At 37.7% G+C, this 27442-nt stretch overlaps 1 protein-coding gene across 1 annotated transcript; it reads right to left on the bottom strand.

Moving 5' to 3' along the window:
* On the bottom strand, nucleotides 1-26643 carry UHMK1 (U2AF homology motif kinase 1). Its single transcript, XM_065946626.1, has 8 exons — nucleotides 26230-26643; nucleotides 24650-24942; nucleotides 23711-23902; nucleotides 21686-21780; nucleotides 15455-15531; nucleotides 15209-15307; nucleotides 11028-11116; nucleotides 1-7110 (listed from the first exon to the last, which is right to left on the bottom strand). The coding sequence occupies exons 1-8, from the start codon at nucleotides 26495-26497 to the stop codon at nucleotides 6964-6966; spliced, it is 1260 nt and encodes a 419-aa protein (XP_065802698.1). The 5' UTR covers nucleotides 26498-26643; the 3' UTR covers nucleotides 1-6963.
* Nucleotides 26644-27442: the final 799 nt, after the last annotated feature.

A 27442-nucleotide genomic window follows, 5' to 3' on the forward strand; every position in this document is an offset into this window, starting at 1 on the left:
TTTGTTTTTAAGCTTTATTTTATCACCCTTATCAAACAAACACACATCAAAAAGCATATCAACAGTGCATCTTATGGTAAGTCAGTTTACAACAAAACTGAACAAGGCAATTGTGTTTACAGATAGAGTTTTCAGCAAAAAAACTATATGCAATTCAGTTAATTGAAATGCTGTGTCCATACATTTTTAGCATATAGGAAAGTGGAAAATAAAAGTTCTTTGCTACTCAGCAAGAAAAAACATGTTTAAAAGACTTGAATAGAAATCAGAAATACAGAGATTTGAGAAAAGAATTTCTTGGTACTGATACACATCTACATTTATAGTCCTACTCAGTTATTTAAAAAAAAAAAAATCACAAAAAAATCAGACATCACCAAGAACAGAGAGCCACTGTGCCAAGAAATGCCAAGACCAATAAACTCCTGAAACAACGGGCACAAATATTATAGACAGCTATTGTGCACTGTAATATTCTTGTAGTTCTGAGGTGAAGGTAAACCAACAGGAGAGAATACTCCTTGTAACTGGCTTTGGTTTAAGTGATCATTCACATTTTTCTAACCATACCTTCTAAGCAAAAACACAGCTATTACATGTTATTGAGGGAAAACAGTAGTAGGTTTTAATATTCACAATCAACCACTCCAGTGCCGATACAGGAAGCCATAAACTATCAAAATCTGTTGATCATAACTGGATTTCAAAGAGTGAACAAAAGAACAAAGATGGAGTCCTTTGGGGGGAAAAAATCTGTTCTATCCCAGATTTGACACTGTTAGGAGGATATAAAGGAATGTTAAATTATTTATGATTTTTTTTTCAAAAAAAAAAAAAAAAGAATGAAGGAGTTAAATTCTGCTGGAAAGAGACATGACAGCTTTACACTCTGCAAAGTAAATATTCCACAGAGATGCATCTTAACCTTTTCTTTACTGTACTTAACACTACTTACTTTCAAAAGATGCTACCACACTGCAGCTGGTGCATACTACGCCACCCACCACACCCAATGTGCAAAGGCAAACACAGAGATGGCGAATCCCGTTTCTTTCTGACCCTTGATTTGCGTAAGTGTTGATGTATGCCAAATACACAAAAGATAGAGTCTCATTTAAATATTTATTTTTAAAAATTTGACCAAACTGAATATGGATATTTAATCTGGTCTCATACACTCTTAAAATAATTTTCCAGGGAAACAATGATGAGGAATGTATAGAAAAGGCAATGTTTCTACATCACAGGTACCAAACTTGGATTTTTAAAAATAAATATCATTTTTAGGTCATAAACTATATAAACAATTAATAATACCTGAAAAAGGAAGCCGTTTTCTTCCCCTCATCTCTTTGTTTATATTACTTTTCTCTTCTTTACTCTTAAATCTGGTAGATTTCTGACAACCCATGCTAATAAAATAATATAGCTATAGATAATTCAAATAAGTGAAAAGATTTTGAGTCCATAAATGCATGATTTTGGATGCGTGATACAGAACACCTCACTACATTTTCTTTTACACACTTACTATCCTGACATCATGAATACTATTAAGGAGAGTTTAGAAAGGGAAGGGAATTCCAGCTGGGACAGAACCGACTACATGCAATTCTCTTGCTGACAATCAAGAGTTTATGATAAGAAATAGCTCTGATGTTATTACCTAAGAGTTTTGCAAATAGGAATAAAAATTTTGACAATTCCAGTTTGGGGTTTTTTCTTCAGAATGTGACTTATTTTCGTTATACAAAGTAGTATAACAAAATAAGCTCTTTTACTTCACAACAAGGATCAACAGTCACATGGATCAATGGTCACATAAGGCAAAACAAGACAGAATGCTCTGTTCTCTCTGACCACAAAGCTAATCATAAAACATACATGACGTTCAAAAAAGCCCTCAGTTTCCTCTAGGATACTGTGACAGTTACTCTATTTAATGGGAAATAGCTTGCAATCATTTGATAAATTTCCCATGAATTTTGGCATTGATAGTGCCACAAATGTAACTGCCATGATTATGACAACTCTCTGAAAAGCACAAATAAAGCAAATAAAACATTAATCCTTCTAAATAGTGTAACAGACAACAAAAGTGCTGAGTTGTAGGAAAAAGAATACAAACTTCACATCAGGAGAACAAAGGTTATGTAAACTGTGTATCTCATATTCTGAAGATCACCTTCATGACCACCCATAGACAATTTCCTAAACGCTCTCTGGTTTACAGGTATTTCTTTTACAGCCCATTTCTCCTATAAAAGTCCAGAATTGCAGCAGTTAAAACTATTTACTTCTTAAATGTCCACAAGTACTTGTCAATCACTGTGTAAATCTACTGGTCAATCACTGTGTGAATTTAAAAAGCAGTGAAAAACACTGGATAACAAACATGATATATCCTGTGGTGTCAGAGAATACGCTAACCTAAAACAGAACAAACTCTCTAACATTTGGGGTACTTCAAAAACAAAAACAATCATACTCCTCTAACACTAAGAAAATGTAACTTACCCAAATATACAACAAGAGGCTCAGATGAATTCCATTTCACAGAGATTCAACATTCTTTTATTCACTGAGAAAGCTAGGAAGTGATACTAACCTGAAAAGGCTAACATCTCAAAAGTAAAGGTGATTTACTGAGCACCTTAAGAAATGGAAATTCTTTTGAGCTGTGACCAAAGTTTGGTCTGTATTGTGACCACAATTAACAAGAAACAAATTTTATCAGAGAGCTAGAGTAGTAAGATTTGAAGAAGGAACATAATATTAAAAACGGAACTACATCCAAGGAAGAATTAGATTCTGCTAGACGACTCTGGCTTTCCATTATATGTAATACTAGGGAAAAAAAAAAACAAATATGAACAGTTTCACACATACCAAAAAAAAAAAAAGACAAACCAAAGAAATCTTGGGAGTTTTATACTACATGACTCAAACCAGAAGTTATTCCAGGGGAAGGGAAAGGAGCAGTAACTACTATCATCTGGGAAGGTTTCACCCAAATGAGTTTAGTATTTTCCAGGAAACACAAGGCACTTGCTTAAATCTTTGACTGTCTACACATCCACCAGACTAAAAGTCATGATGCACTTCCATCTGCACCCTAATCTGATTAAAGCCACCTGGCACGTACCCTCGCATGAAAGTCCAGGTAAAACACGTGGTTACTGAGTGTCTCCCCCACCGCCTCACCCAGTAACTATGTCAGTATAATTACCATCAGTTACTATGGTGCTGATTTTCATTAAATTATAAAAAATAAAATGTCACACTGCCAAGTATAACTAGTAGCAGAAATTATGTAAGCTAGGCCTAATTTTATAAGGTTAGGACAAAAGCCTAAGAAAATGATGCCAAAATGTCAGTTACCTGCATCTGAGAAATAACTCAAATGAGTCCTAAAACAGCATCTGAGTACTGTAACTGTGACTATAATTTACTCCAGAAAGGTAACTGATTCCCTTACCAGGGTGAAAGCCCAGTGTACTAAGACAGAAACAAATGTTATGCCCATAGTTTCTCTTCAACTTCCTTTACATGGCAGCACTCTTTCTGGAAGCATCCCTTATAATAAAATTGCTCAAAGGTTAAAATATAAGTACAAGTAACATGATTCTAGAAGAGAAGTTAAATAATAATTCAGATTTTTTTTTTAAAGGCTAATTTAACATAGCTCAGTACTCTTTTATTTAGCAGCCAGAGTACCTTTGAAAAGAAGGCAATACCTGTCTCAATGAAAACAGGGAGAAGGATGAGAAAAATTGTATTTGTGGTTTTGTTCTAAAAGCAGCCATAGTAGTGGCCCAAGGCATAGCAGAGAATTTTTTTTCTAAAGATGTGCTATACTGATGGCCACAAGACAGGGAAGACATCCAGTAATAATAAATGCAATCAATCTCTTATTGCAAGAGGCTCATTTTGTTATTATGCCTTTAAAATGCAGCAAATAGTTTTTTTTAGCTAGTGCTATCTTTTACTGAGGCATCCAACCCCATTTATTCTTCTCTAAATACAGCATTAAAGTTTTGAAAGTGGCCAACTAGCCACCTCCTCCAAATATGTTTCCAAAGAACCAAAGACTTCCTACAGAATAATCAATTTACATGCCTTTTCTGGGACAAAAATGTACCAGGACAACATCATGGGACAATAAGGAAGAAACTTGAAGGCAAGAGGGAAGGAAGCACAGATATTAATTCAGGGAAAGAAAAATTACCTGAGATAAAATTTTCCCAAACTGGTAGGGGTTACGTGAACATGAACCTTCGTATGTTTACCCTACCTCTCCAAAAGAAAATTTGTTTTTAAAACTTCAAGGAATCAAAATCTCTGTGTATATATTTCATCCTAAAGGATGATGAAAACTGCATCTTTTAATATTTGGTTCAGGTTTAAAAAAGTTAACAAGATTAAACTTCTCATAATATTAGAAGAGGGAGAAAAATCTGCAAATGTCATCTTTGGTAGTAATGGACTAAGAGCTATAAAATAACAATTTAAATCAAAGGAGGCATCTTTTTTCAATTTTGTGGCTTAAATATAAAACATTTAATTCAATGCATGATTACTTAGGCTCATCAGTTATTCCCTCAGCACACTTAAAATCTAGTTAGCATCTGCTGTAATAAAATTCTACAGTGTTAAACACTACATATACTCATGATGTATACCCATCAACAATAAGACGATCAAAGAATGCTGTGAAATTCAGCATGAAGATGTTAGCAGCACACTGCAGCATTATGCTTAGAAGCCCACCTGCAGTTTACTTGTAAGGACTTTTCTTTTTGGTGGTGGTGGGGAAGGGAAATGAGAAAGGTATATGTGCTAACCTAAAATACTTGCCCTTAAAAAGAACTCATTTGCACTGTGTTCATCAGTATGTATGAAAGGACCTGGTGTTTTTAATCACCATAGAAGCTGCTACCCATACAAATATTTATGTTTTAGGAAAGCTTAGGTCTCCACAATACTCTCTTGAATTTTTACCTGAAACCAAACCAGCTAATAAACCTCTGAAAGGGCCAAAATGAAAAAGAACGGCTCTTCCTTCTAAGGGCACATATTAGAAGTTACTTATACAAATTTCCCTTGGGCACCAGGCCACAAGGTCTTTTGGCAATTCATTATTTATCCTCCTTATACCAAATTTGGCTTCATAATAAATATTAAAGAGAGTTTTGAAGAATTAGGTAACTATGATTAACTAAAATATCAAATAGTAACTGTGTGAACAGGGTAAAATAATTCATCCTCTAAGACATAAATTCTTAATTGGGCTCTCAATAACCTGCATGGCACCCACAGGGAAAAACTCTATGAGGAGCCTTCCAGCAGGGAATGATATAAAAGTGTTTTCCTTAGGAAAATAAATAAATAAATAAATTTTTCCTTTAGTTAAGAAAACAGAAACTCATAACCTGTATATAACTTTTTTTGTATCATCAGTGCTTTATAAAGATTTCCTAAGATTTAAACCTCTGAAGACAATCTACTGTAACGTGAGAGGAATCCATTGATTATCATTCCTAAAACCACGTAATCAATCTATACCCATGAACTTAGGAATACTAGTAGCCTCTATTTGGGGTCACGTTAGATTGCTATGAATCTTTTTAAGAATTCTTCATGAGTTTTTCTTTCTTTCTACTTCCACCTTATTATAGCTACACCTTTCTTAACTTCCTTGAAGTCAAAAGTCAGACCACCTGACCAACTAGGATGCTTTCTTCTAACTTCTCTTCAGCTTAGGATAGAGGTAAAGAATGGGGGAAGAGGAAAAGAAGGTGTGGGAGGGAGATGAGAGAAAAAGGAAGAAATAAAGAATCCTTGATTATGCACCCTTCACCTATTTTCTTTTCCTTTCACTCAACAATTAATTCTTTCTTTTTAACCAACATAAATTTTCCATCATAGTAGGCAGAACTCAATCATGAGAAATCTTATAATGATCCTAGAAGAGTCAGTATAAAACAGATGAGCTAATGCAGGGTCTAAAGCAGACCCTGAAAGATGGGGCAATCTATGTGTACCAAAACTCTTACAAGTTTTCTCACTTTAAGAGAGTTTCAATGTAATCCAGTCTAGACTTGTGTGTTCTGGGCCTCTCAGGAATGGACTATTTTCTCATTTCATTCTTTCAGACACACCAACTCCCAAAAAACCTGTATCCTAAATCTTATAGACATTAAACAGGTAGGGAAGAGATGGGCATAGACTGTATTAACCCACAAGATTCACACTATAAAGAATGCTACTCAAATATTCTCTAACCTTTCATACCTGCACACTCACTCAAGCATACATACTAGACATAAAAATTGTGCAAGATCAAGCATCAGCTTTCTATCTTAAAAGGCTTAATTAAAAAAAAATATATAGAGATAGGCTCACCGCAGTTTCTTTAAAGGAATATTCAGTACTACAGTACTCCTTTAAAAAAAATCATAACTCAGTGTTAAGAACACAGTAGGGAACTGCTGCTTGACAATTACTTAAAGTTACTGACAGCATCCAGTGCCGACTACGGATATCAATAAGGAAGAGCCATCTGACAACATAAAGGAATAACCTGCAAGTGATGTCACCAATGCTAACAAACTTGTTAATATTTCTATGACAGGAGAACATTCGTCCCTGCTTCATGATCACATGAAATAGTCAGTATCTTTTTAGGTTACATAGTGAAGAGCAGCACTTGCCCTACTGCACAAAAAAAGACGCCCCATGGATGCTCTAAAACCCCTCGGTGTATGGCTAAGAGGTCTTGGCCTACTCAGCGCCAAACGTCTGCAATGCAGTCACTGCTTGAGCGATGGCTGCACATTAGTAGGATTGAATAAATATACAAAGTATTCCCTTAAAATGATAAGGGGGGTACTCCTGCATTCAGATGTAGAATAACCCAGGAAATGGAAGAGGAGAAACAGGAAACAGTCCTCAGGTTACTGATTAAAGCAAAGTTTGATACAGATATCCCCTCTTGTAGGCACTCAGTGGGTAAAATGTAGCCACAACAAACTTTCCATCAAACATCCTTCCAGTCAGTAATTTCTGAGCAGCTTTGGAATCACCAGCATTGGCATACTCAACAAAGACCTGTAAGAGAACAGAGAAAACAAAGTAACTTCATTTTCATCAAAACTGTTTCAGAACAGTGCTTCTCCAACTTTGCACATGTGTGTGTGCGCGCGCGTGTGTGCACGTGTGTGTATATCACTTAGTGACCTTGTTACAACGCAGATTTTGCTTCGGTATAAGGTGGGGCCTGAGTCTCTTCATTTCTAAACCAGATTTCAGGAGATGCTAATGCTGCTGGTCCACGGACCAGCAAAGTTTAGAATACTTAGAACTCAGTTCAATTCTGAAAAAAGTTCCAGCAAAACATACATACTTTTGCCAAGTTCATAAAAGTATGTGGAACAGTGCTAAACACTTGCTGAAGACAGGGTCGAACAGCCCAGAGAACAACGACATTTCAACAGTGCCTCAAAGATTTGTAGAAGCCATAACTATAGTAAGGAAGAAATTTAAAACTAGGTAATTTCCTTTCCTAGGTAGATGAAATAGCTTAAATTATTAGTCTAATTTATTATGACAATCTAAAGCAAAAGTTACAAGCGAGTGAACTGACTGATCCTCAGTTACTGTGCAAGTGTGTGAACCAGGGAAAGAACTGCCTCTCCCACCTCAGTCGGATGCCCCCTTTGTTCGATCAATATTCTTCACACCGAGGTGCCAGCACTCTAGGACACTCAAGAGACTTTCAAGGTGGATGCGAGGGTAGACAGACATCAATCTCCAGATTCTTAACTGTCATTTGTACCTTTTCCTAAAAGTGGATCTACCTATAAGTTCAGGCAGGTTATCCCTTTTTACTTCCTCTCTCTTAGGAACCCTTTTCCTAGCTGAAAAATCAAAGTATTTCCAAAGGGCATAAAAACTTCCAGGACAAAAAAAGAAACAACTTCAAATCCAATACTTTTTCTTTTTCTAATGGACTCTGCCTGCATTGGTCATGCAAATATTTCTGTTAAGGATAAACTGTGACAATTAGACCTAGGATATTTTGGCCTGTGATGGCATGTTCTGAATTCATTAATATTGTAAAATGGACATGTAGAACTGATTCTGCATCTTCCATTCTATGACATTTTAAGCTATGCACTACTCTTAAAAGTTTGAGACCATCCAATGCTAAAAATTAATGCCCATTTTACTCATCTTAGATATAGTTGATATTTTATATCTCTTTTTCTTCCCAAAACCAATGTGTTTAGCTGTAGTTTCTAGCAATAAATACTTTTTCATTAAATATAAAAGGAAGATTAAATGATGTCCAATGAGAATATGAAGTTTTTTGATTTTTTAAATTGATTAGTAATTACTCTAAAATCTACTGACCAAAGTTCAATAAATGAGTAGACATGCACTTATATAAGAAATACAATGCTTCCTATCTTACTTCTTGCTTCATGGATAACCTACAGTTTTACACATTATATCACTGTAAAATAAACAGAGGAAACACATTTTATAACTTATTATTTAATAAATTACATTAGAGTTCTATCATTTTAATCTTGACTACTGTTTATAATTGTAAGAAGCATCCCATAATCTATATTCCAGTATTTTTTGAATATTCCTTAAAAAATTAACATGTTATTTTGAACTGAAAAATTCATGCTGACTTTACCAAATAGGCAACATCTTCAATAACTGAAAGAAGTTAAATCTGTGATTTTAAGAATTTGTCAAAAGTTGCATTCACTTTCCACTTAGAAGCTTATTTCTTTTGTTGATAAAGAAACTTATTTCTTTCGCTCAGTCATGTCAGTTCAGTTCAGTTGCTCAGTCGTGTCCAACTCTGTGACCCCATGGACTACAGCATGCCAGGCTTCCCTGTCCATCACCAACTCCCAGAGCTTACTCAAACTCATGTCCATCAAGTCAATGATGCCATCCAACCATCTCATCCCCTGTCATCCCCTTCTCCTCCTGCCTTCAATCTTTCCCAGCATCAGGGTCCTTTCCAATGAGTCAGTTCTTCACATCAAGTGGCCAAAAATATTGGGAGTTTCACCTTCAGCACCAGTGCTTCCAAGGAATACTCAGGACTGATCTGCTTTAGGATTGACTGGTTGGATCTCCTTGAGGTTCAAGGGACCCTCAAGAGTCTTCTCCAACACCACAGTTCAAAAGCATCAATTCTTCGGCACTGATAAACCCAATGTCTTTTTGCTCATGAAAGTGAAAGTTGCTCAGCCATGTTGGACTCTTTGCAACCCCAAGGAATGTGTAGGGGTGAATCCTCCAGGCCAGAATACTGGAGTGGGTAGTCATTCCCTTCTCCAGGGGATCTTACCAACTGAGGGACAGAACCCAGGTCTCCTGCACTGCAGGCGGATTCTTTAGCAGCTGAGCCACCAGGGAAGCCCAAAACTGCACGGACAGCAGAGGATGGTTTTGCTCCATCCACCTTCAGTCACAGGCCCAGCACACTTCAGCTGACCCACGCTGCTGTTACTCTTTTTGGTCATACTTATTTTTCTCCTATCATCTTAAAAGATGGATACTTCTCCCCTGAAAAGACTTTTCCGGTTTCTCTATCTTGCCACTCAGATTCAGTCAGATCATGTTAATCCTTCATTCAAAAATCTTCCAACACCCTTCCTTCTCATTCCTTTATCTGTCCTATACTCCCATACTTCCTTGAGCTAATCTCCCATTATTCTCCATTCTTCTCACTTTGCATAGCCACACTACCCTCCTCAAACCTACCAGGCATACTCAGGGGCTTGAAATTTGCTGTTCTCTTTGCTAGAATTCTCTTCCTTACTTCCTTCAAATTTTGACTCAAGTGTAATCCATTATGTTCTTCCTCACCTGCTTATTTAAAACTGCACTCCCCCCCTCCATAGCACTCTCTATATCTCTTCTACCATCTCTTTTCCTCCACAGCACTTACCACTATACATTGTTCTGTCTGCTTCGTTCACAGTTGTACCCCACCTGTTATGCTCAAAAAATATGGTTGAATAAATAAACAGCAAGGATGCAGTTATTACTATGCTCCCGACACTGAACGAGGTAAATGCTGTTATTACTAGACTGGCAATAATAACTTTTCACTAAGAGGAGAGTGAAATTTGTTTCACTTTTTTTCAGTTGCCAAGAATTTTCCTAATGCTTAACCATGAAAGACAAAATCCACAACCAGAGGTGATTTCACCAGGGGACATGTGGCACTGTCTATGGAGACATTCCTGGTGTCACAACTGAGGAGGAGGGTAGAAAGAGACCAATCCAGTGAGCAGAGGCCAAGGATGATGTTACATATCCTATAATGTACATGACAGCTCCCCAAACAAAGAATTATCCAGCTCAAATGTTAGTGATGTTAAGATTAAGAAACAGAATAAAACTATATTCTATTTTCTGGGAAAAAAACAAAAAACAAAACCTACCAATACAAGAAAGACTTAATTTAGGATCACAGAGTTTTCTTCAGAAACTGTGATCATACTTTTAGCTTATACATTCTAGAGATGAAAAAACTAAGGTTCCTCACAAAACAAGCCAAGTTGAAACTTGAACTCAGCTTTCAGGATTCTCAGTACAGTACATTTTCCTTGTTTAAATTATCACTGATAATTCTATTACAATCAGAACCTAACCTAAATGGTTTTCCAACTGTACTTAATTAGAAAAAACTGGGCCAAATATTTCTGTAGCTGACCCTGACCTAAATTAGCATATGATTCAGCTGGCTGTGTATAATGGCTTAAAAGTAGATTAACACTTAAGAAAAAAATTTTTAACTGATAAAAAGTACATGCATATTATAGAACTTTTGGAAAAAGAAAGAAGTACAAAAAAGTAGAAACCGTGATAATACGAATTCTTAATTCCTAGCAACATTTTGTGTGTATCTTTCCATAAAATTAAAACATTTTGTACAGGATTTTAAAAACCACTGAATCATTTTCAAATTATGGGAAATATTCACTTACTTGTCCTCTGCCAGGATTTTCTTTTGGAACAAGCAGAGATACCACTGGTCCATATTTTTGACATTCCTCTTTTACATCTTCTACAACATCTGATTATTAATAAATACAACAGTAATCACGTTGATATAATTTGCAAGCATTCATGATTTTCAGATTTTAAATTCAAGAATTCAAGAATCCAGATCTAGGTAATGAAGTCATTTTCTGTAACTTTTAAAATTATGCTTAAGTTAAGAATAATATAAATTTAATGCATTTAATCATTTTCTTTTTATATTTTAAATCTGTTTTGGTTAATACAGTAAAATAATTTGAAATCCAAAACAAAACTCTTCTTGCAACTTTCCAAAATGTCATCCTGCTCCCCTCCCTGAAGACAATAAGCATTATTAGTTTCTTCTGTAACCTTCTAAAAACTTTATAAGCTTACACAAGCAAACATAATCATATATGCTTTAAATAAAAAGTTCCACTCTTTTCTAAAACTACATTTTTAGATCTTTCAATATCATTACACAAAATTTTCTCATTTATTTTTATGGTGATTTAATATTTCACTCTATAAAAGACTGATAAATTCTCTAATGTGTCCTACTGATGAATAATTAAACTATTCCCAAATTGCTTGCCATTATAAACAATACTGTAATAGATAAACTTGTATATACATCTCATTTCACTTGTGTACTTACAAATTAACTTTCTGGAAATGGAACTGCTAGGGGAAAATTAATATGAACTTGTAATTGCTAGAGTTACCAATTTGCTTTTCATATAGGTTCACCAACTCAAACTCTCTCCAGTGACATATGAGAATATGCTTTCCTATACCTCACCCATATCTTCACTATCGATGTGACAAGTGACAAAGATATCAGAGTATAGTATTAATATTTCAACAAATGAGAATGAAATGTGTGTGAGATATGTTGCACATCCTTTCATATAAATTGTTTGCGTCCTTTACCCACTATCTCTTGGCTTGCTTTATAAGGGTTCTTTCTGTGGTAAGAACTGTAAATATTTTGTCTATGGTGGTTACGTCAAGGTAAAATTTGTTGAATTATAATTTTGAATTCTGGGCACACTAGTGCACACTGCACCTTCTCCACTCCAGGAATATATATATATTTTTTAATCTCCTATTTTTTTTCCTTTACCCTCTCCTGTCTGCCTGCCCTTTTTCCTTTCCTCCTTACCCTCTCCCTTCTTCCTTGTTTTAATACTCTAACATATACAAAATTTGCAATTTATTTTGGTCTCACTGGAAGGTTTGAATCTAACTTCTTCCCCACTACCATCACGATTATAAGACAGCTGTCCTAACATATATGATTTCCGGCAAGGCAAACTTACCTAAAACTACTGTAATTTGAAGATGACCTTGCTAATCAGAACTAACAAAGGTATTTAATGGTACTAAAAAGTCTGCTGCACTTTAGTTCATGTAAGACTCTTAAATAGTAAGATTTAATAGCATTTAAATATTTAAATGTTTAAATTAACATTTAAGCATTTAAATGCTTAATGTATTTAGAAGTAGGAAAAAAGGTGTTACACAGCAAGATACACAGAAAAGAACAGATACACTCTATCCTAAGGTTTACTCAAGAAAGTCCACGCTTGAATTTTATAGCAATCAAAATTATTAGGAGACAGAATTAAATACAGTAGGTAGACACTTAAAAGACTTAATAATTTGAAATAGATGTTGAGATTATTTAAAACTACTGTACAATAATGATCTAATTAAAACAATGCTGTTGTTGTTTAACTGCTAAGTGGTATCCAACTCTTTTGCAACTCTACGGACTGCAGCCTGCCAGGCTCCTCTGTCCATGGGACTTCCCAGGCAAAAATACTGGAGTGGGTTGCCATTTCCTTTTCCAGGGAATCTTCCCAGCGTAGGAACTGAACCCACATTTCCTGAATTGCGCATGGGTGGTTCAGTGGTAGAATTCTCGCCTGCCACAAGGGAGGCCCAGGTTCATTTCTTGGCCCATGCAGCCACAGCATCCCGTTCCCATGCTTCCCTTGTGGCTCAGCTGGTAAAGAATCTGCCTGCAATGCAGGAGACCTGGGTTTGACCCCTGGGGTGGGAAGATTCCCCTGGAGAAGAGAAAGGCTACCCACTCCAGTATTCTTGCCTGGAAAACCCCATGGATGGAGGAGCCTGGTAGAACAGTCCATGGGGTCACAAAGAGTCGGACACGACTGAGTGACTTCACTTCACTTCACCCACTCCAGTATTCTGAGCTGGAGAATTCCATGGATTGTATAGTCCATGGGGTCGCAAAGAGTCAGACACGCAAGAGTCAGTTCACTTCACTCCTGCACTGCAGGCGGATTCTTCACAACTGAGCCACCTGGGAATTCCAAAATAATGATGAGGGTAAGACTATCCTTCCAGATAAAAAGGCATCCTAAAAAGTATAGATTGGAGATTCCTACTACTGTCACAGATTCAAAGAAATCAGGTTTGTTTCATTTGTTAGGTAACTATATAAAGCTGAGGGACATAAAATGATTTACCCTTACAAGAAACAGTGTGGTAAAATTAGCTCCATCAGTAATGGTTTAATTTTCCACAAAGAAAATGTTCAGCACTAAGCAACTGATATTTCTGGACTTCCCAAGTGGGGGAAGTGGTAAAGAACGCACCTGCCAATGCAGGAGACACAGAAGACCTAGGAGACCTGGGTTCAATCCCTGGGTCAGGAAGATCCCCTAGAAGAGGAAATGGCAACCCACTCCAGTATTCCTGCCTGGAGAATCCCATGAACAGAGGAGCCTGGAGGGCTGAAGTCCACAGAGTTGCAAAGAGTCAGACACGACTGAAGCGACTTAGCATGCGCACAATTGATATTTTTAAGTTTGGTCCTGCTTTTTAGTCCATTCACCACTCTGCTTCCAGAATGTTCTTATTAAACCCAAGTTTGACTAGAACACTCTCCTAGTTTAAATTTTAACGGCTCTTTATTGCATTTTACAATGGACAAATATTTATTGGTTATCAGAAGCCAGGAACTATTCTATCCCTGATACAAAGTTCTTTTGTGTAATTTATATTCCAGTGTTACTATCTGAGATTAAAGTCCAAATTCTTAAACATATCAAACAAGTCTACTAGATACCTGTATTCTGGCTATCTTTTTAGCTTTAACTGACTGTTCCCCAATATCCTAAGATACAGCCATCCCAAACAATTTGCTGTTCTCTGAATATGCCACACTTTCTCTCATTTCTGTGTCTCTGAGCTACTTTTAGCTCAACCCCTCAACTTTTAGTCAAGCAACTTCAATTACTAACAGAACTCAGATATTGTATGTCTAGAGATGCCCATTCATGCATCACTCCGACTGAGTTAAATAGCCCTCCTCTCTGCCTCAGTACTTTATTGTAACCTTCAAATTTATATAACTAATTGTTTATATACTTATAATTGTTTATATAACTGTCTCCCCTATTACACTAAAGACAGGAAATAAATCCACGGTGGTAAGTGCATACTCAGTAAATATGTTGTGAGTGAATGAACTAGTAAAATAAATAAATAAGAGCTAAACAGAAGTGAAAGCATAGGGCAGGAATAGCACAGACAGAAAGAAAGAAGTTGCTGGGAAAGATAATCTTCTTTATGTATTTAGTAAAGGTTTATCAGATGTAAAAGAGTTGAAAGGATCTGAGGAATTGTTCCAGTCTGCCTGAACTGCTCTAACAAAATGCCACACACTAAGTGGCTTAAACAACAATCACTTGTTTCTCATAGTTCTGAAGGCTGGAATTCAAACATCAAGGTGCAGACAAATTTGATGCCTGGGTGTAGACAGCTGCCTTCCTGCTGTATACTCACATGGGCAGAGAAAGAGAACAAAGAGAAAGACTGCTCTGTCTATTCTGTTTTAAAGGCCACTAGTTCCATCAGAAGGGCCTCAGCTTCATGACCTAATCTAACCCTATTACCTCCTAAAGCTCCAACATTGGGGCTTAGAGCTTTCTCATAGGAAAATGCTGGGGGGACACATTAAATCTGCAGCAGGCATCAAAAGTAAGTATACTTCAGAGATCATACAGCTCAATATCCTCACTATATAAACTAGCAAAATATGAGAAAGCTATGAAATGGTTTGTCTATTCTACACAGGAAAGACACATTAAAATAAAATTTAGGAAGCACTGACCTTCATATTCTTCTTCATTCTCAAGATAATCATCGTCCAGCACATTCAGCAGTCTTAGCACTGGCGTAGGAAGCATCACCAAATCTTCAATATGAGGGGCTGTTAAATTCATTACAACACGGTTAAATGCTAACTCCTCCAAATAAACTGATGAATATTAGGCAAAGGAGTTTGAGAATATAAATTAGTTGATATCTTACTTGATTATAAAATAACCAAGAAAAAATAAAGATGTATACAACTTACCAAAAGGAATGCTAAAGAATGGGCTGCACAATGCCATTTCAGCAGGAATTCTTCTGCTTGGATCATCATGAAGCATGCTAAAACACAAAAATAGGTATCTGTACATCAAATCTTTTGACAATATAACCAAAAAAGAAAATAAAAACGTCTAAATATTCAGCACAACATTAATTATATTAGCATGACTTTCTGAATCATTCAACTACAAAAAATATAAATGCCATTCATGAGTAAACAGTTCAATAAATTATTATATATACCTAAGCCATAAGGCAGAAGAACCACAGATCAAATTGCCAACATTCACTGGATCATCGAAAAAGCAAGAGAGTTCCAGAAAAACATCTATTTCTGCTTTACTGACTATGCCAAAGCCTTTGACTGTGTGGATCACAATAAACTGTGGAAAATTCTGAAAGAGATGGGAATACCAGACCACCTGACCTGCCTCTGGAGAAACCTGTATGCAGGTCAGGAAGCAATAGTTAGAACTGGACATGGAACAAAACTGGTTCCAAATAGGAAAAGGAGTACGTCAAGGCTGTATGTTGTCACCCTGCTTATTTAACTTATATGCAGAGTACAGCATGAGAAACGCTGGGCTAGAAGAAGCACAAGCTGAAATCAAGATTGTCGGGAGAAATATCAATAACCTCAGATATGCAGATGACACCACCCTTATGGCAGAAAGTGAAGAGGAACTAAAAAGCCTCTTGATGAAAGTGAAAACGGAGAGTGAAAAAGTTGGCTTAAAGCTCAACATTTAGGAAACTAAGATCATGGCATCTGGTTCCATCACTTCATGGGAAATAGATGGGGAAATAATGGAAACAGTGTCGGACTTTATTTTTTAGGGCTCCAAAATCACTGCAGATGGTGACTGCAGCCATGAAATTAAAAGATGCTTACTCCTTGGAAGGAAAGTTATGACCAACCTAGATAGCATATTAAAAAGCAGAGACATTACTTTGCCAACAAAGGTCCATCTAGTCAACGCTATGGTTTTTCCAGTGGTCATGTAAGGGTGTGAGAGTTGGACTATAAAGAATGCTGAATGCCGAAGAACTGATGCTTTTGAACTGTGGTGTTGGAGAAGACTCTTGAGAGTCCCTTGGACAGCAAGGAGATCCAACCAGTCCATCCTAAAGGAGATTAGTCCTGGGTGTTCATTGGAAGGACTGATGTTGAAGCTGAAACTCTGATACTTTGGCCACCTCATGCGAAGAGTTGACTCACTGGAAAAGACCCTGATGCTGGGAGGGATTGGAGGCAGGAGGAGAAGGGGACGACAGAGGATGAGATGGCTGGATGGCATCACCAACTCGACAGACATGAGTTTGAGTAAACTCTGGGAGTTGGTGATGGACAGGGAGGCCTGGCGTACTGCAGTTCATGGGGTTGCAAATAGTCAGACACAACTGAGCGACTGAACTGAACTGAAGACATAATACTATATTTTAATTTAAAATGTTTTTCATTAATAAACACAACATGGGAAGATGATCCACATCCTGTAACACTAACTGAAAAAAAGCTAGACACAGATTTACGGTAACTGAATTTAAAAAAAAAAAAGTGGTGAGATGACTTTTGTCTCGTTAAAGCCTCCTAATAATAAAGCAACTTGATAGCAAAATAAAAAATTTATGGACAACATCGCTAACAAAAGTAAGTAACCTCACTAGACAACACAATCCAAGTAGCTAGGGACAAACCATCAATAGCAATAAGACTTGCACCAGATGGGCTTCTATGTAGAAGGAAGCAGAGAGAAACAACAGTTAATCTGATGACCCAGAAAAAAAAATAATCCCCCAAAACAGGTATTCACTGGAAAGCACAAAAAAACCAACTTGAGAAAAGCACTTTAAACTAATCAAGGGGTTATACATTCCAAATGAATGCAAGGGGCCCTCTGTAAGATTTGAGGGGGCTGAAGTAATCTAGACGCTAGAACCTCTCAAAACCAATCAGCTGAAGCTGCCTTCTAGGGCAGAGTCCCGCAGAGAAAAGAAATCTCGGGAAGAGAACCCACGCTGATGGGGTAAATAAAAACTGAGCGAGAAAGAGACAAAGACATCAGGAAAAAGCAGGGAACGGGAAGAGCCCACAGGATCTCAAGGAAAAAAGACACACACACAAAACAAGAGGAGGAGGAGCTGTGTGCAGTTAGAAAAGCTACACCTCTCTCTCTAAGCTTAGGAAAACGAATTTCACATGAAAATGGGCCACACACAAAGTATTACAGCAAAGTTCCTAGACGAGGAAAGAAGGCTGCAAAACAACCTGCCCTCAGACAGCAAATGCATGCAAGAAAGACATAACCGCAACACAGAGAACACTGTAACCAACCATCTGAAAATGAGCCCAGAGTATTTTTTACAAACATACAAGATACTAAAGAGTAACATAAATCAAAATTAGAAAATACCAAAAATCAGGTAACAAAACTCAGGAAAGAATTAGGAATAAAAGGAAAAAAATCATTTCATAAACTAAGCTTAAGCTAGAGGTAACATAAGGATGAATAAAAACAAAAGATGATGTCCTAAAGATAAACAGAAGGCAGAAAGGAGAAAAAATTGTTAAATCAAAAAGAAAGAATAAATAAAAAACTATTCAAGAGAGTCATAATACTGAATAGTCAGAGAAAATCTATTAATAATGCATATAGAATGGGAGTGCTTCAAAGAAAAAAAAGCAAAGTAATGGAACAAACACTAAGAACTCTAACTTAAGAATACTTTCATACAACAAACAAAAAGATCTAAAACTACATATTTCCTGAGAATTCAGACCCAGAGCAATCAAAATGTATTATTCTGGTAAAATCACTAGACATTTAACAAAAACATGAAATTCTCATGGCATTTAGACCAAAAGACCAAATTACTTAAAAACAAAGTGTCACTGGCACTCTGCTTTCAACAGCAACACTGTTTGCTAAAAGAAAATGGACTACAGTTGACCCCTGAACAACTTCAGGTTAGGAGCACACCCTTTCCCCAGCTGAAAATCGATTTAACTTACAGCTGGCCCTCCATATCCAGTTTCTCTGTATCCACAGTTCTGCACCACGGATTCAACCAACTGCACATCATGTAGTAACAAAATCTGTCTATTAACGGACTCATGTAGTTCAAACCCATGCTGTTCAACGATCAACTGTAATACGTTTAAAATGCTCAAGAAAAATGTCTGCCAAGGATTTTTATACTCAGATAAACAGACTTTCAAGTGTAGTAACACAGTTTAACTATTGTTAATAAGCAAGAGCTCAGAGAATATTAATCCTACGATCAAAAGAACAAGCTTCAGTAGACTAAAATGATGAGAATACAAGGACCAGTGATGAATATTAAATATCTAGTTACACACAGAACTAAGACTAAATGAGAGCGTTTGAAAAATAAGAGTGCATAGCATGTAATAGCCATATAATCTGACAACACGGTTATAACTATTTTTCAAAGGGGAGAATAGAAGAGCATATGCCAAAGCAACTGTTTTCAGTAATCTTACTATAGCACTATTATTGAGACTGTTTTAGTGTAATGTGGAATAAAGCGAATGAGTAATAATGAAATATTCTAATCTGGCATTCTCTTTGTCCTTAAGAACCATAATTCTTGACATAAAAGAAAAAGAGACATAAAACAGAAGAAGTAAAAACACTGTGGTACTGAATTTAAATCAGAAGTATCAGTATGAACCCCACCCACTTAACAGGCCTGGAAACAATGATCACCCCAATAGCAATGAGTACTCTTAATACCCAGACTGTGGTTCTGAGCTTGTCTGGGCTTCCCTGGTAGCTCAGCTTATAAAGAATCCACCTGCAATGCAGGAGACCTGAGTTCGATCCCTGGGTTGGGATGATTCCCTGGAGAAGGGAATGGCTACCCAGTATTCTGGCCTGGAGAATTCCATGGACTATATAGTCCATGGGGGTCGCAAAGAGTCGAACATGACTGAGTGCCTTTTACTTGGAGGCTCTAGCAAAGAGCACAGCTACTCGAACACCCTTGACCAAAGACCGGTTATCCTCTATCAGGGATGGTCAACCCCTTCGCCTGAGCGCACAGCTCCGGGAGGGCCGCACATGGAGCTGGGAGGGAGGGAGGAGACAGCTGCCCAGTCAGCCAGTTTAGCTGAACGGGGTGACAGATGTCACAACCAGATCGCCTCACATCCCAGACTGTGGTTTTAAAACACTACCTGCTACTAAAAGAAACCAGGCTTCTTAGAGAAATGGCTACTTCCAGGTCTGGAGCAGGAAATGCACACTTTGAACTGGAAACATCTTATCATACCAGATAGTGATGAAGCTATTAAAGATAATAAGGTATGCCAAAGCTAACCTGCAGAGCCTCAAGTTTATCAAAGATGAGATAATTTCAGCTTCAATTAGTATAAGAACTGGAACAGACTGAAATACACCAAATATCTTTAGATTCATTAGTTAATAATGACATTTTGACCTTTCAAAAAGGAAATGATCCACTCTGAAAGATGATATGGAATCAATTCATTATGAAAACAAGCCAATTAAGTCATCTTTAGTTAACTAAATAAGGAGACTAAGAACATCACTGTTCTACAACTCCTAACAAAGTAACGAATCTGGGCATTGAGTATTAATAGCTGTTAACACATCAAATGGAGATAGCCACATTATGTGCTAACCTAAAAACACACAGTACCATATATACAACTACCAATTTACAGAAAATAGGGCAATATGTTAAACTATACTACAATAACACCATCTGTAAAATTCAGACTGTGGATAACTATACTGAGTCAGCAATCCAGGTTGTTCAACAAATAAACAAGGGAAAAGGTGGGTAGGAGATGGAAAGGGACCTTTTAGAGTAAATGAATCTTAAGAGGGATTCTTAATAGAACAGCAACATTAAACTATAGTGTTAATTAGCCTCCAACTAATAAAAATAAATGAAAAAAGAAAAAAAGAAAAGAAAATCCAAACAAATAAACTATAGTGTTTAGGGATGCATACTTAGGTAACAGAACTATAATAAAAACAAGGAAGTAATAACAATGAAATCAGGGCAGTGGTTCTTTTAGGGACGAAGAAGGGGCTTGCAATTGGGATGGAGTACACTGAGGACTTCTAGAGTAGCTGGTAATGTTCTATTTCTCAACCTAAATGGTAGATACAATAATATTCCTAAGTATTCACCAGGCTATGCATTTTTTTTCAGTATTTATGTTTTATTCTAAAGAAAAAAGGTTTGAATAATTTGCACGCATACACAACAAAATACGAAGGAAAATACTGAAAATACAGCAAAGTGCTAACACTAGAAAATGAGCTTATAATTTTTTTCTCATCACAGTTTTTTATAGCTTCCAAATCTAGTATTAGTTGCAGAAAGAAAAAGAATAAAGTTATCATTAAAAACAAAAAAACTCTCAAGCTAAATAACAAAGTCAATGTTAGAACTTGGACTTCTGAGTCTATCTTAGAATCCATTATATAATTTGACTTCTATCCTAGAATTCATTATATAATTTTACACTGCCTCTTTTCAATGTAAAATGCAACAACCAATACCTAGTATCAATCAGCTACTAGCAGCTACTTAAAACTACTGTAATTTGTAAAACACACACACACACAAATATGTACAAGTAAAACTGATGAGATCTGAGTTCCATGGACTCTAACAATTTCCTAGTCTTGACATTGTACTCAGATTTTTAAGATGTTAACACTAAGTTGTACTCAGATTTTTAAGATGTTAACACTAAGGGAAGTGGGTGAAAGCAAAACACTCTATCTGTCCCCAGAGTTGTCAATGATAATTATTTAAAGTATAATATATAATTACTTTACATGAAACATTATTTTGGTATTCCAAAGTAAACTTGGTCTTTAGTTAGTAAAGACTCTTTAAACACCTATTCCCCATCATTTACAGAACTGCCAGAGTCACAGAAGGCCCAACATACAGTGACTCGTCACCCATCTTCCACTGAACAGCGCAAAGTAACAGCCTAATACCTGGTACTTGCCAAGAACACTCTTTTGAAAATAAATTTACTAAAATGACTTGACTACTTTGTTTCTTATTAGAAACCAGTCTGTATAGAATATTTAAAGATTTTTAATTCTAAGGAAGCAAAACCTCTACATGATTAAGCAAACCAGAAAATAATATAAATTCATTCAGGAAAAAAAGCAAGTTTAAAGTACATGTAATGTACCTTTTGATAAGGTCTCTTAGGTGATAGGCTGGAATTGCGGCATTCACCACTGCTTTACTGGCAAATATGTGATCAATAATAGCAGAACTATTTGCCTAAAAAGACAAAAAAGTCCTTCTTTGGTTATTCAATTCAGTCCTTATTTGTTGAGTACTAGGAACACAACACTTAACAGTTTGGTAAGTTAAATACAACAGAAAACACTCTCTTCTGAAAGTTTATAATCTTAATGAAGGAGATTACATACATTATTACAAAACTTCTAGAGACGAGGAACATTTTTTCTCTATTCTCAGTATCTAACACTGTGTGAACATTTACTAGGTGAATGAATAAAGAAATAAATACCAAGGCAACCATGCAGAAATGTAATTTAATGCAAACTGAGAAAATAAATGTGTGCTAGGTGACCCAGAGTGTCCTCATGATGAAAACCTCAACTGGTTTTCAGATGGAAATAAACTATCAAGGAGAAACCAGGGCAGAATTTAAAAATTGCATCTGTCACATTATTCATACCTTAAATCCTTGTGGAACAAAACATTTTCCCTAGGAGTGCTATGGAAGTGTGTACATGAGTAAAAATACTCAATTTATCATCATCACCAAATATCAATACTTAGCACAGGTCACACACTATGCTAAGAATTAGATATCATTTCAACACTCTTGTCATCATTTTACTGAAAGTAAACTACAGTTTAGTAAACCTAAATAAATAACTTAGAGGTGAAGGGAAGATATAAACCCTAGAGATTTAACTTCAGAGCCTAAGCTCATATTTGGTAACTGTCCCTCCAAGGAAAGTGATAAAATATAGAATGATACTTTTACCTAGGGGCAAATAAGGGGGACTACTTTAATACACATCAGCCTCTAAATTTCACCAAAAAAGAAAAAAAATTAAATGCCTAATTTAATAATTAACTAGATCACTGAATGTGATCTAATTCTACCTGGCCCTGTCCTAAGCCGAAAAAGTCTGAAGAATTCAAAGTTAGTCAAACCTAATGCAGGAAATTGATGTGTTTATCTGTATAAGCACTAGAGAAAGTACCCCCAAAGTACACTGGACTGTTTGCAGGTACTAATGACAAAGAGTGATACTGGTTTTACTCCCATGGCAGCACTTTTTTTTTTTTTTGCCAAAAGTAAGGTACAACTACTAGGCTATTAAAGTATTCCTTCCAAGAACTGTTTCACCAGATATAGATGACTAGGGGTTTAAGAAAAGTAAAACTGTATAACAGCCACACACATTATGTATTATATGCTCAAAAAAATACTTGCTTCATATCAAAATCAGTAATCCCTAAACACCATATTGCTTTTCAAACACCTAGCCTAAAAGGGACTGATACCATCACAACATTCAAGCCCCAATATGTTTGAATACATACTGCAGTTAATTCTTAACTCACAAATATGCAAAAAGTAAATTCCTATGTTAGCTGAACTTAGAACCCATGTTCCCAATCAAACAATGTTATAAGCAGCAGTCACTTTCTCAGGATAGTTCACAAATAGAGCACAAATAGGTAGCAGTGTGGACCTGCGGATAGAACACTGAACTTCTGACTACTAGGGACAGAATTTGGTCCAGAACATCCAGTTGTATGACCTTGAGCTAGTGGTTTTACATATTTGTGCCTCTGGGTTTTCACGCATAAAAGAATAACCAAAATCCACACCAACAATCCTCACAGAATACTACTGTATTAGTAATGTTTTAGAATGTAATACAATTACTTTACTAAACAAACCACTTTTGCTTCCTCAGGAAAAGGCATTCATTCAAACACTTTATTAAGCACTTATAACATGCCAGGCCTCAGCTAAAAACAGTGAGCATGCAATGCTCCCTAGCGCATCTGTAGCTATGGGACTGAGGTGTAGCATTAAAGGTAACAGTAAGGGGAATACAGAGGAGATAAAGCAATCAGAGTCCTCAACAAAAATCATTATAAATTGAGTACTCTTACACTGGGATTAAGGACGTGAAAGCGAAACACTGGTTCAGTTTACCTTCCATTCCTGAGATCTGACTGTATGTTTCAATTTCATTCCTGAGAACATTTCCAGTAAAATGATTCCTAGGCTCCACAGATCAACAGCTGAGGTACATTCTGTATCACTCTGCAGGCCAGCCTGGGCCAAGCAATTCTGCAGTTCTGCTTCAGGAGCCCGATACCCGTCTGTCTGAATATACTTTACATCCTAAAGAAAATGAGTAAGTATTATAACCAATCAAAAACTGCCCACCTTCCATCCATCTCTACAGTGTATTTACCTCTCAGAATGTGTGATAAGCTAATGTCAAACTGAATGCCAGAATTTTTAGTCCTTGGGGATCATAATTCTTTGGTTCATTAACTAGATAGTTCTCGAAGGCAAGCTGTACATTTTCCATACAACTGCTCGTTTCTTTAGATATTCTCTTGCCTGTGAGGCACTGCTGAGAAATAAGGACACTCTGCAAAGAGCAGATAAACTATGGAGAATGGACCATTTGCCAGAACTGTCACATGAGTTCTTCCATCACTGAAAACATCAGTAATTCAACAATTAATCAAACGCTCAAAGAAAAATAAAGTGTTCTATGTAAAGTACTTTTAATAATTTCAGAGCCCTCTTGTACTAGCTCTCTCCTACCTGACTCAAACGTGTGTTAGACACTCAGTCGTGCTCGCCTCTTTGAGACCCCGTGAACTGTAGCCTGCCAGCCTCCTCTGTGCATGGCATTCTCCAGACAAGAATGCTGAAGTGGGAAGCCATTCCCTTCTCCAGGGGATCTTCCTGACCCAGGAATCAAACCTGGGTCATCTGCACTGCAGGCAGATGTTCTACCGTCTGAGCCATCAGGGAAGCCCCAAATATCTCTTAAGTCTCTACTAAATCACCTCTGTTATTTCAAAATATTTGTTTTAGACCATTGAGGGGCTGGAGAGAGAAAGTATGTCTTACCTGATTGCCTTCTTTGAAGCTAAGTCCAAAGTCAATGAGTTTAAAACATTCATTCTCGGCACTCCACAGTATGTTACGCGGCTTGAGGTCTGCATGGACATAACCCTCATGATGAAGAAAAGCAAGGGCCTCTAGAACATCTCTGGCACAATGCTGTATCATCCACATGGAGCAACCCTGGTGAGTGGAATATAAAAGCAATTCCGAAACACTGACATCCAGGAGTTCAAGCAACAGACAGCGCGACGGCACGTTTGGAGAGAAGTGGATTGTGAAGACTCCATACAAAGTCACTAGAAAAAGAGATTAATTACAACACTTTAAAAACCAGACTCAGAATAAGTGACTATTAACGTAGATAAAAATCTGGGGTAGTCTAGATAAGGATAGCTTTAATGAGCAAGCCACTGTAATTTATTTTTCCCATGAGTAAGATTTCTGGGCAACTCGGTTATTTTATCTTAACAAAATAAGATGAGATGACCTTCGGCAGCAGGTTACTACTAAAAGATATTAAATATGACACAATAATTCAAACTGTGTTTCCCAAGCACTCAGGGATGGGTGAATATGCACTTAGGGTGCCAAGCAAAACTGATCAGAAGAAAAATCCAAATACTAAGTACTCTTAACGTAAATGTCACAACATGCAAAATCAAAACTGAAGATCCTTTCCTGATCCGGAATAGCATTCTATAATCTAAGTATTAAAAGGAGAGATTAAGACATTCAATGACGTTTTAACAATCTTGTAGAGATTCATCAAGTACTTAGGCCAAAAAAATTCCCTCCTAAATAGCCAGGTTATATACACCATTTAGCAACCCTTGGAAAAGAAAAAAAAAAAAGCAACATTAGTATTAAGAAATTCTTCTTTAAATGGTAGTATTAAAGAGGTCACTCTTCAAATTAAATATGGATCACGTCTGCCAGGAAGACATTTATTAGCCAAAGCCATAACTAATTATAAGCTCTCTGTTGGTATAAGAAGAAAGAAAACTGTTTTCGCAGATCAATCACCAGTAATCATTATATATCTCACATTCTAAATATCTGAATGATAAAACATGGTCTTACCTGGCTAAAAGTATAAGTGCACATGTATAATTTTCACACTTCCATACGAACACCTATGTAAAATTTAGGAGTCATTTCTCCCAAATCCATACCAAATATGTATCAAGAACAACCTATACGAGTTATTAGTATTGACGTCACAAGTACGAGAAATATTTCCCATTTTTCACTGGTGTGCAAAGATTCAAAATTTCCGTACAAGAGATGACAATCTACTAAAGATACACCTCCTTTCACTTGAGAAGATAATTCTCTGTGCAACATTCTCTAATGAGAACTGAAGCAAAACAGCATTTACTAAGCATCTACTACGAGCAAAGCAGACAATCTTTCCCGTATTGCAGAGTGAAAGGGGGATGGGAAACGGCCTTGTACCCGGTGATGAGTACAGGGCCGGACCCACTTCTCCAGCCTAAAAGACGGAAGACGGAACGCCAGCTGAGAGAGACAGCACGCTAAAACTGGGATCTGGGCAAGACAAGAAGGGAGGCAGCGGCAATTACCGATGTTCCTGTGCCCCTGCAACTGCTCCAGCGCCGCCCTCTCTTTGCGGAAACCATACTCGGCGGCCGAGGCCGCAGCCCCGGTGGTTCCTGGCGGTAGGAACTGCTTCAGCGCTCCTGGGGGCGAGCCGGGTGTGCCGCAGCAACGCACCCGATACACCGAGGCCGAGGAGCCGCTACCCAGGCGGCTCTGTACCTGCCACAGCCGCCCGAAGGCTTCCAGAAACCGCGGCGGCTCCGCGCCCCACGCGCAGCCGGATCCCGCCATCGGTGCGGACTGAGGGGGCTGACACGGAGCTGACTCGACGCCCGGGGCAGGCCGGCAGGGACTGCGGTCACATCCCCGCCCGCCGGACCAGCGGCTCCGCAGGGACGGGCCTGCAGCCGCCTCACCGACTGCCGGGACCTCAAGCCGCCATGACACCGGAAGCCGTCTCCTGGGGCGGGGTGGGGAGGGAGGTCCCAGAAGCCGGAAATAGGGGAAGAGCCAATCCTGCCAGCTGAAGGAGGCGGGCCTAGAGGGGGCAGGGCCTAGGGGTGACGGGATCGAATTAGGCTTGGAGGAGACGGCGGAGGTTGAGAGGTGGTGAAGTGTGGAGTCCTCACTGTTCCAGGCACTACATAAACTGGTCTCACACATGTTGTGCGTGCCTGCATGCTCAGTCGCCTCGGACTCTTTGTGACCCCGTGAACTGTAGCCCGTCAAGCTACTCTGTCCATGGAATTTCCCAGACAAGAACACTGGAATCTGTTGCCATTTCCTCCTGCAGAGGATCTTCCTCACCTAGGGATCGAACCCGTGTCTCCTGCATTACCAGGCTGATTGTTTTACTGCGCCACCTGGGAAACCCCTCACCCATGGTTACCTGACACTAAAGTTGCTCTTTTTTCCTGTTGAGGCACCTCACCACTGGAAACCTAGGAAAATAAAACCCTGCCTGCTTTTCTCGTAGCCAGTGTCTCAGAGGGAACACCCCACTTATTAAAACTAAAGGCATGAGTTTACTACCACCTCCACACCCATGGTCACTTGTGGCTGTAATTCTGGATGTCCAGGCCTCTGTGCCTCATAGTCTACTTGTGGCTATCTCATCAAAAAGCACCCAGTCCCAGGCAGATCTTCAAATGACTGCACCTCTGGTTGAAATCTTGACTGCAAACCCTTGAGAGACCCCCTAAGCTAGAACCACCTATCTAAGATAGTTTTGAGTTT

Source organism: Muntiacus reevesi, chromosome 1, assembly GCF_963930625.1.
Source record: "Muntiacus reevesi chromosome 1, mMunRee1.1, whole genome shotgun sequence".
NCBI classification, from domain to species: domain Eukaryota; kingdom Metazoa; phylum Chordata; class Mammalia; order Artiodactyla; family Cervidae; genus Muntiacus; species Muntiacus reevesi.

What these genes read in the sequence shown, in the direction of transcription:
- UHMK1 (XM_065946626.1), bottom strand. Translation starts at nt 26,497, where the DNA reads ATGGCGGGATCCGGCTGCGCGTGGGGCGCGGAGCCGCCGCGGTTTCTG. An exon ending in GCTTCAAAGAAGGCAATCAG is followed by an intron (nt 23,903 to 24,649) that starts GTAAGACATACT and finishes CATTTTCTTTAG; the next exon opens with GATGTAAAGTATATTCAGAC. An exon ending in ATTCTTTAGCATTCCTTTTG is followed by an intron (nt 15,308 to 15,454) that starts GTAAGTTGTATA and finishes TGAATTTAACAG; the next exon opens with CCCCTCATATTGAAGATTTG.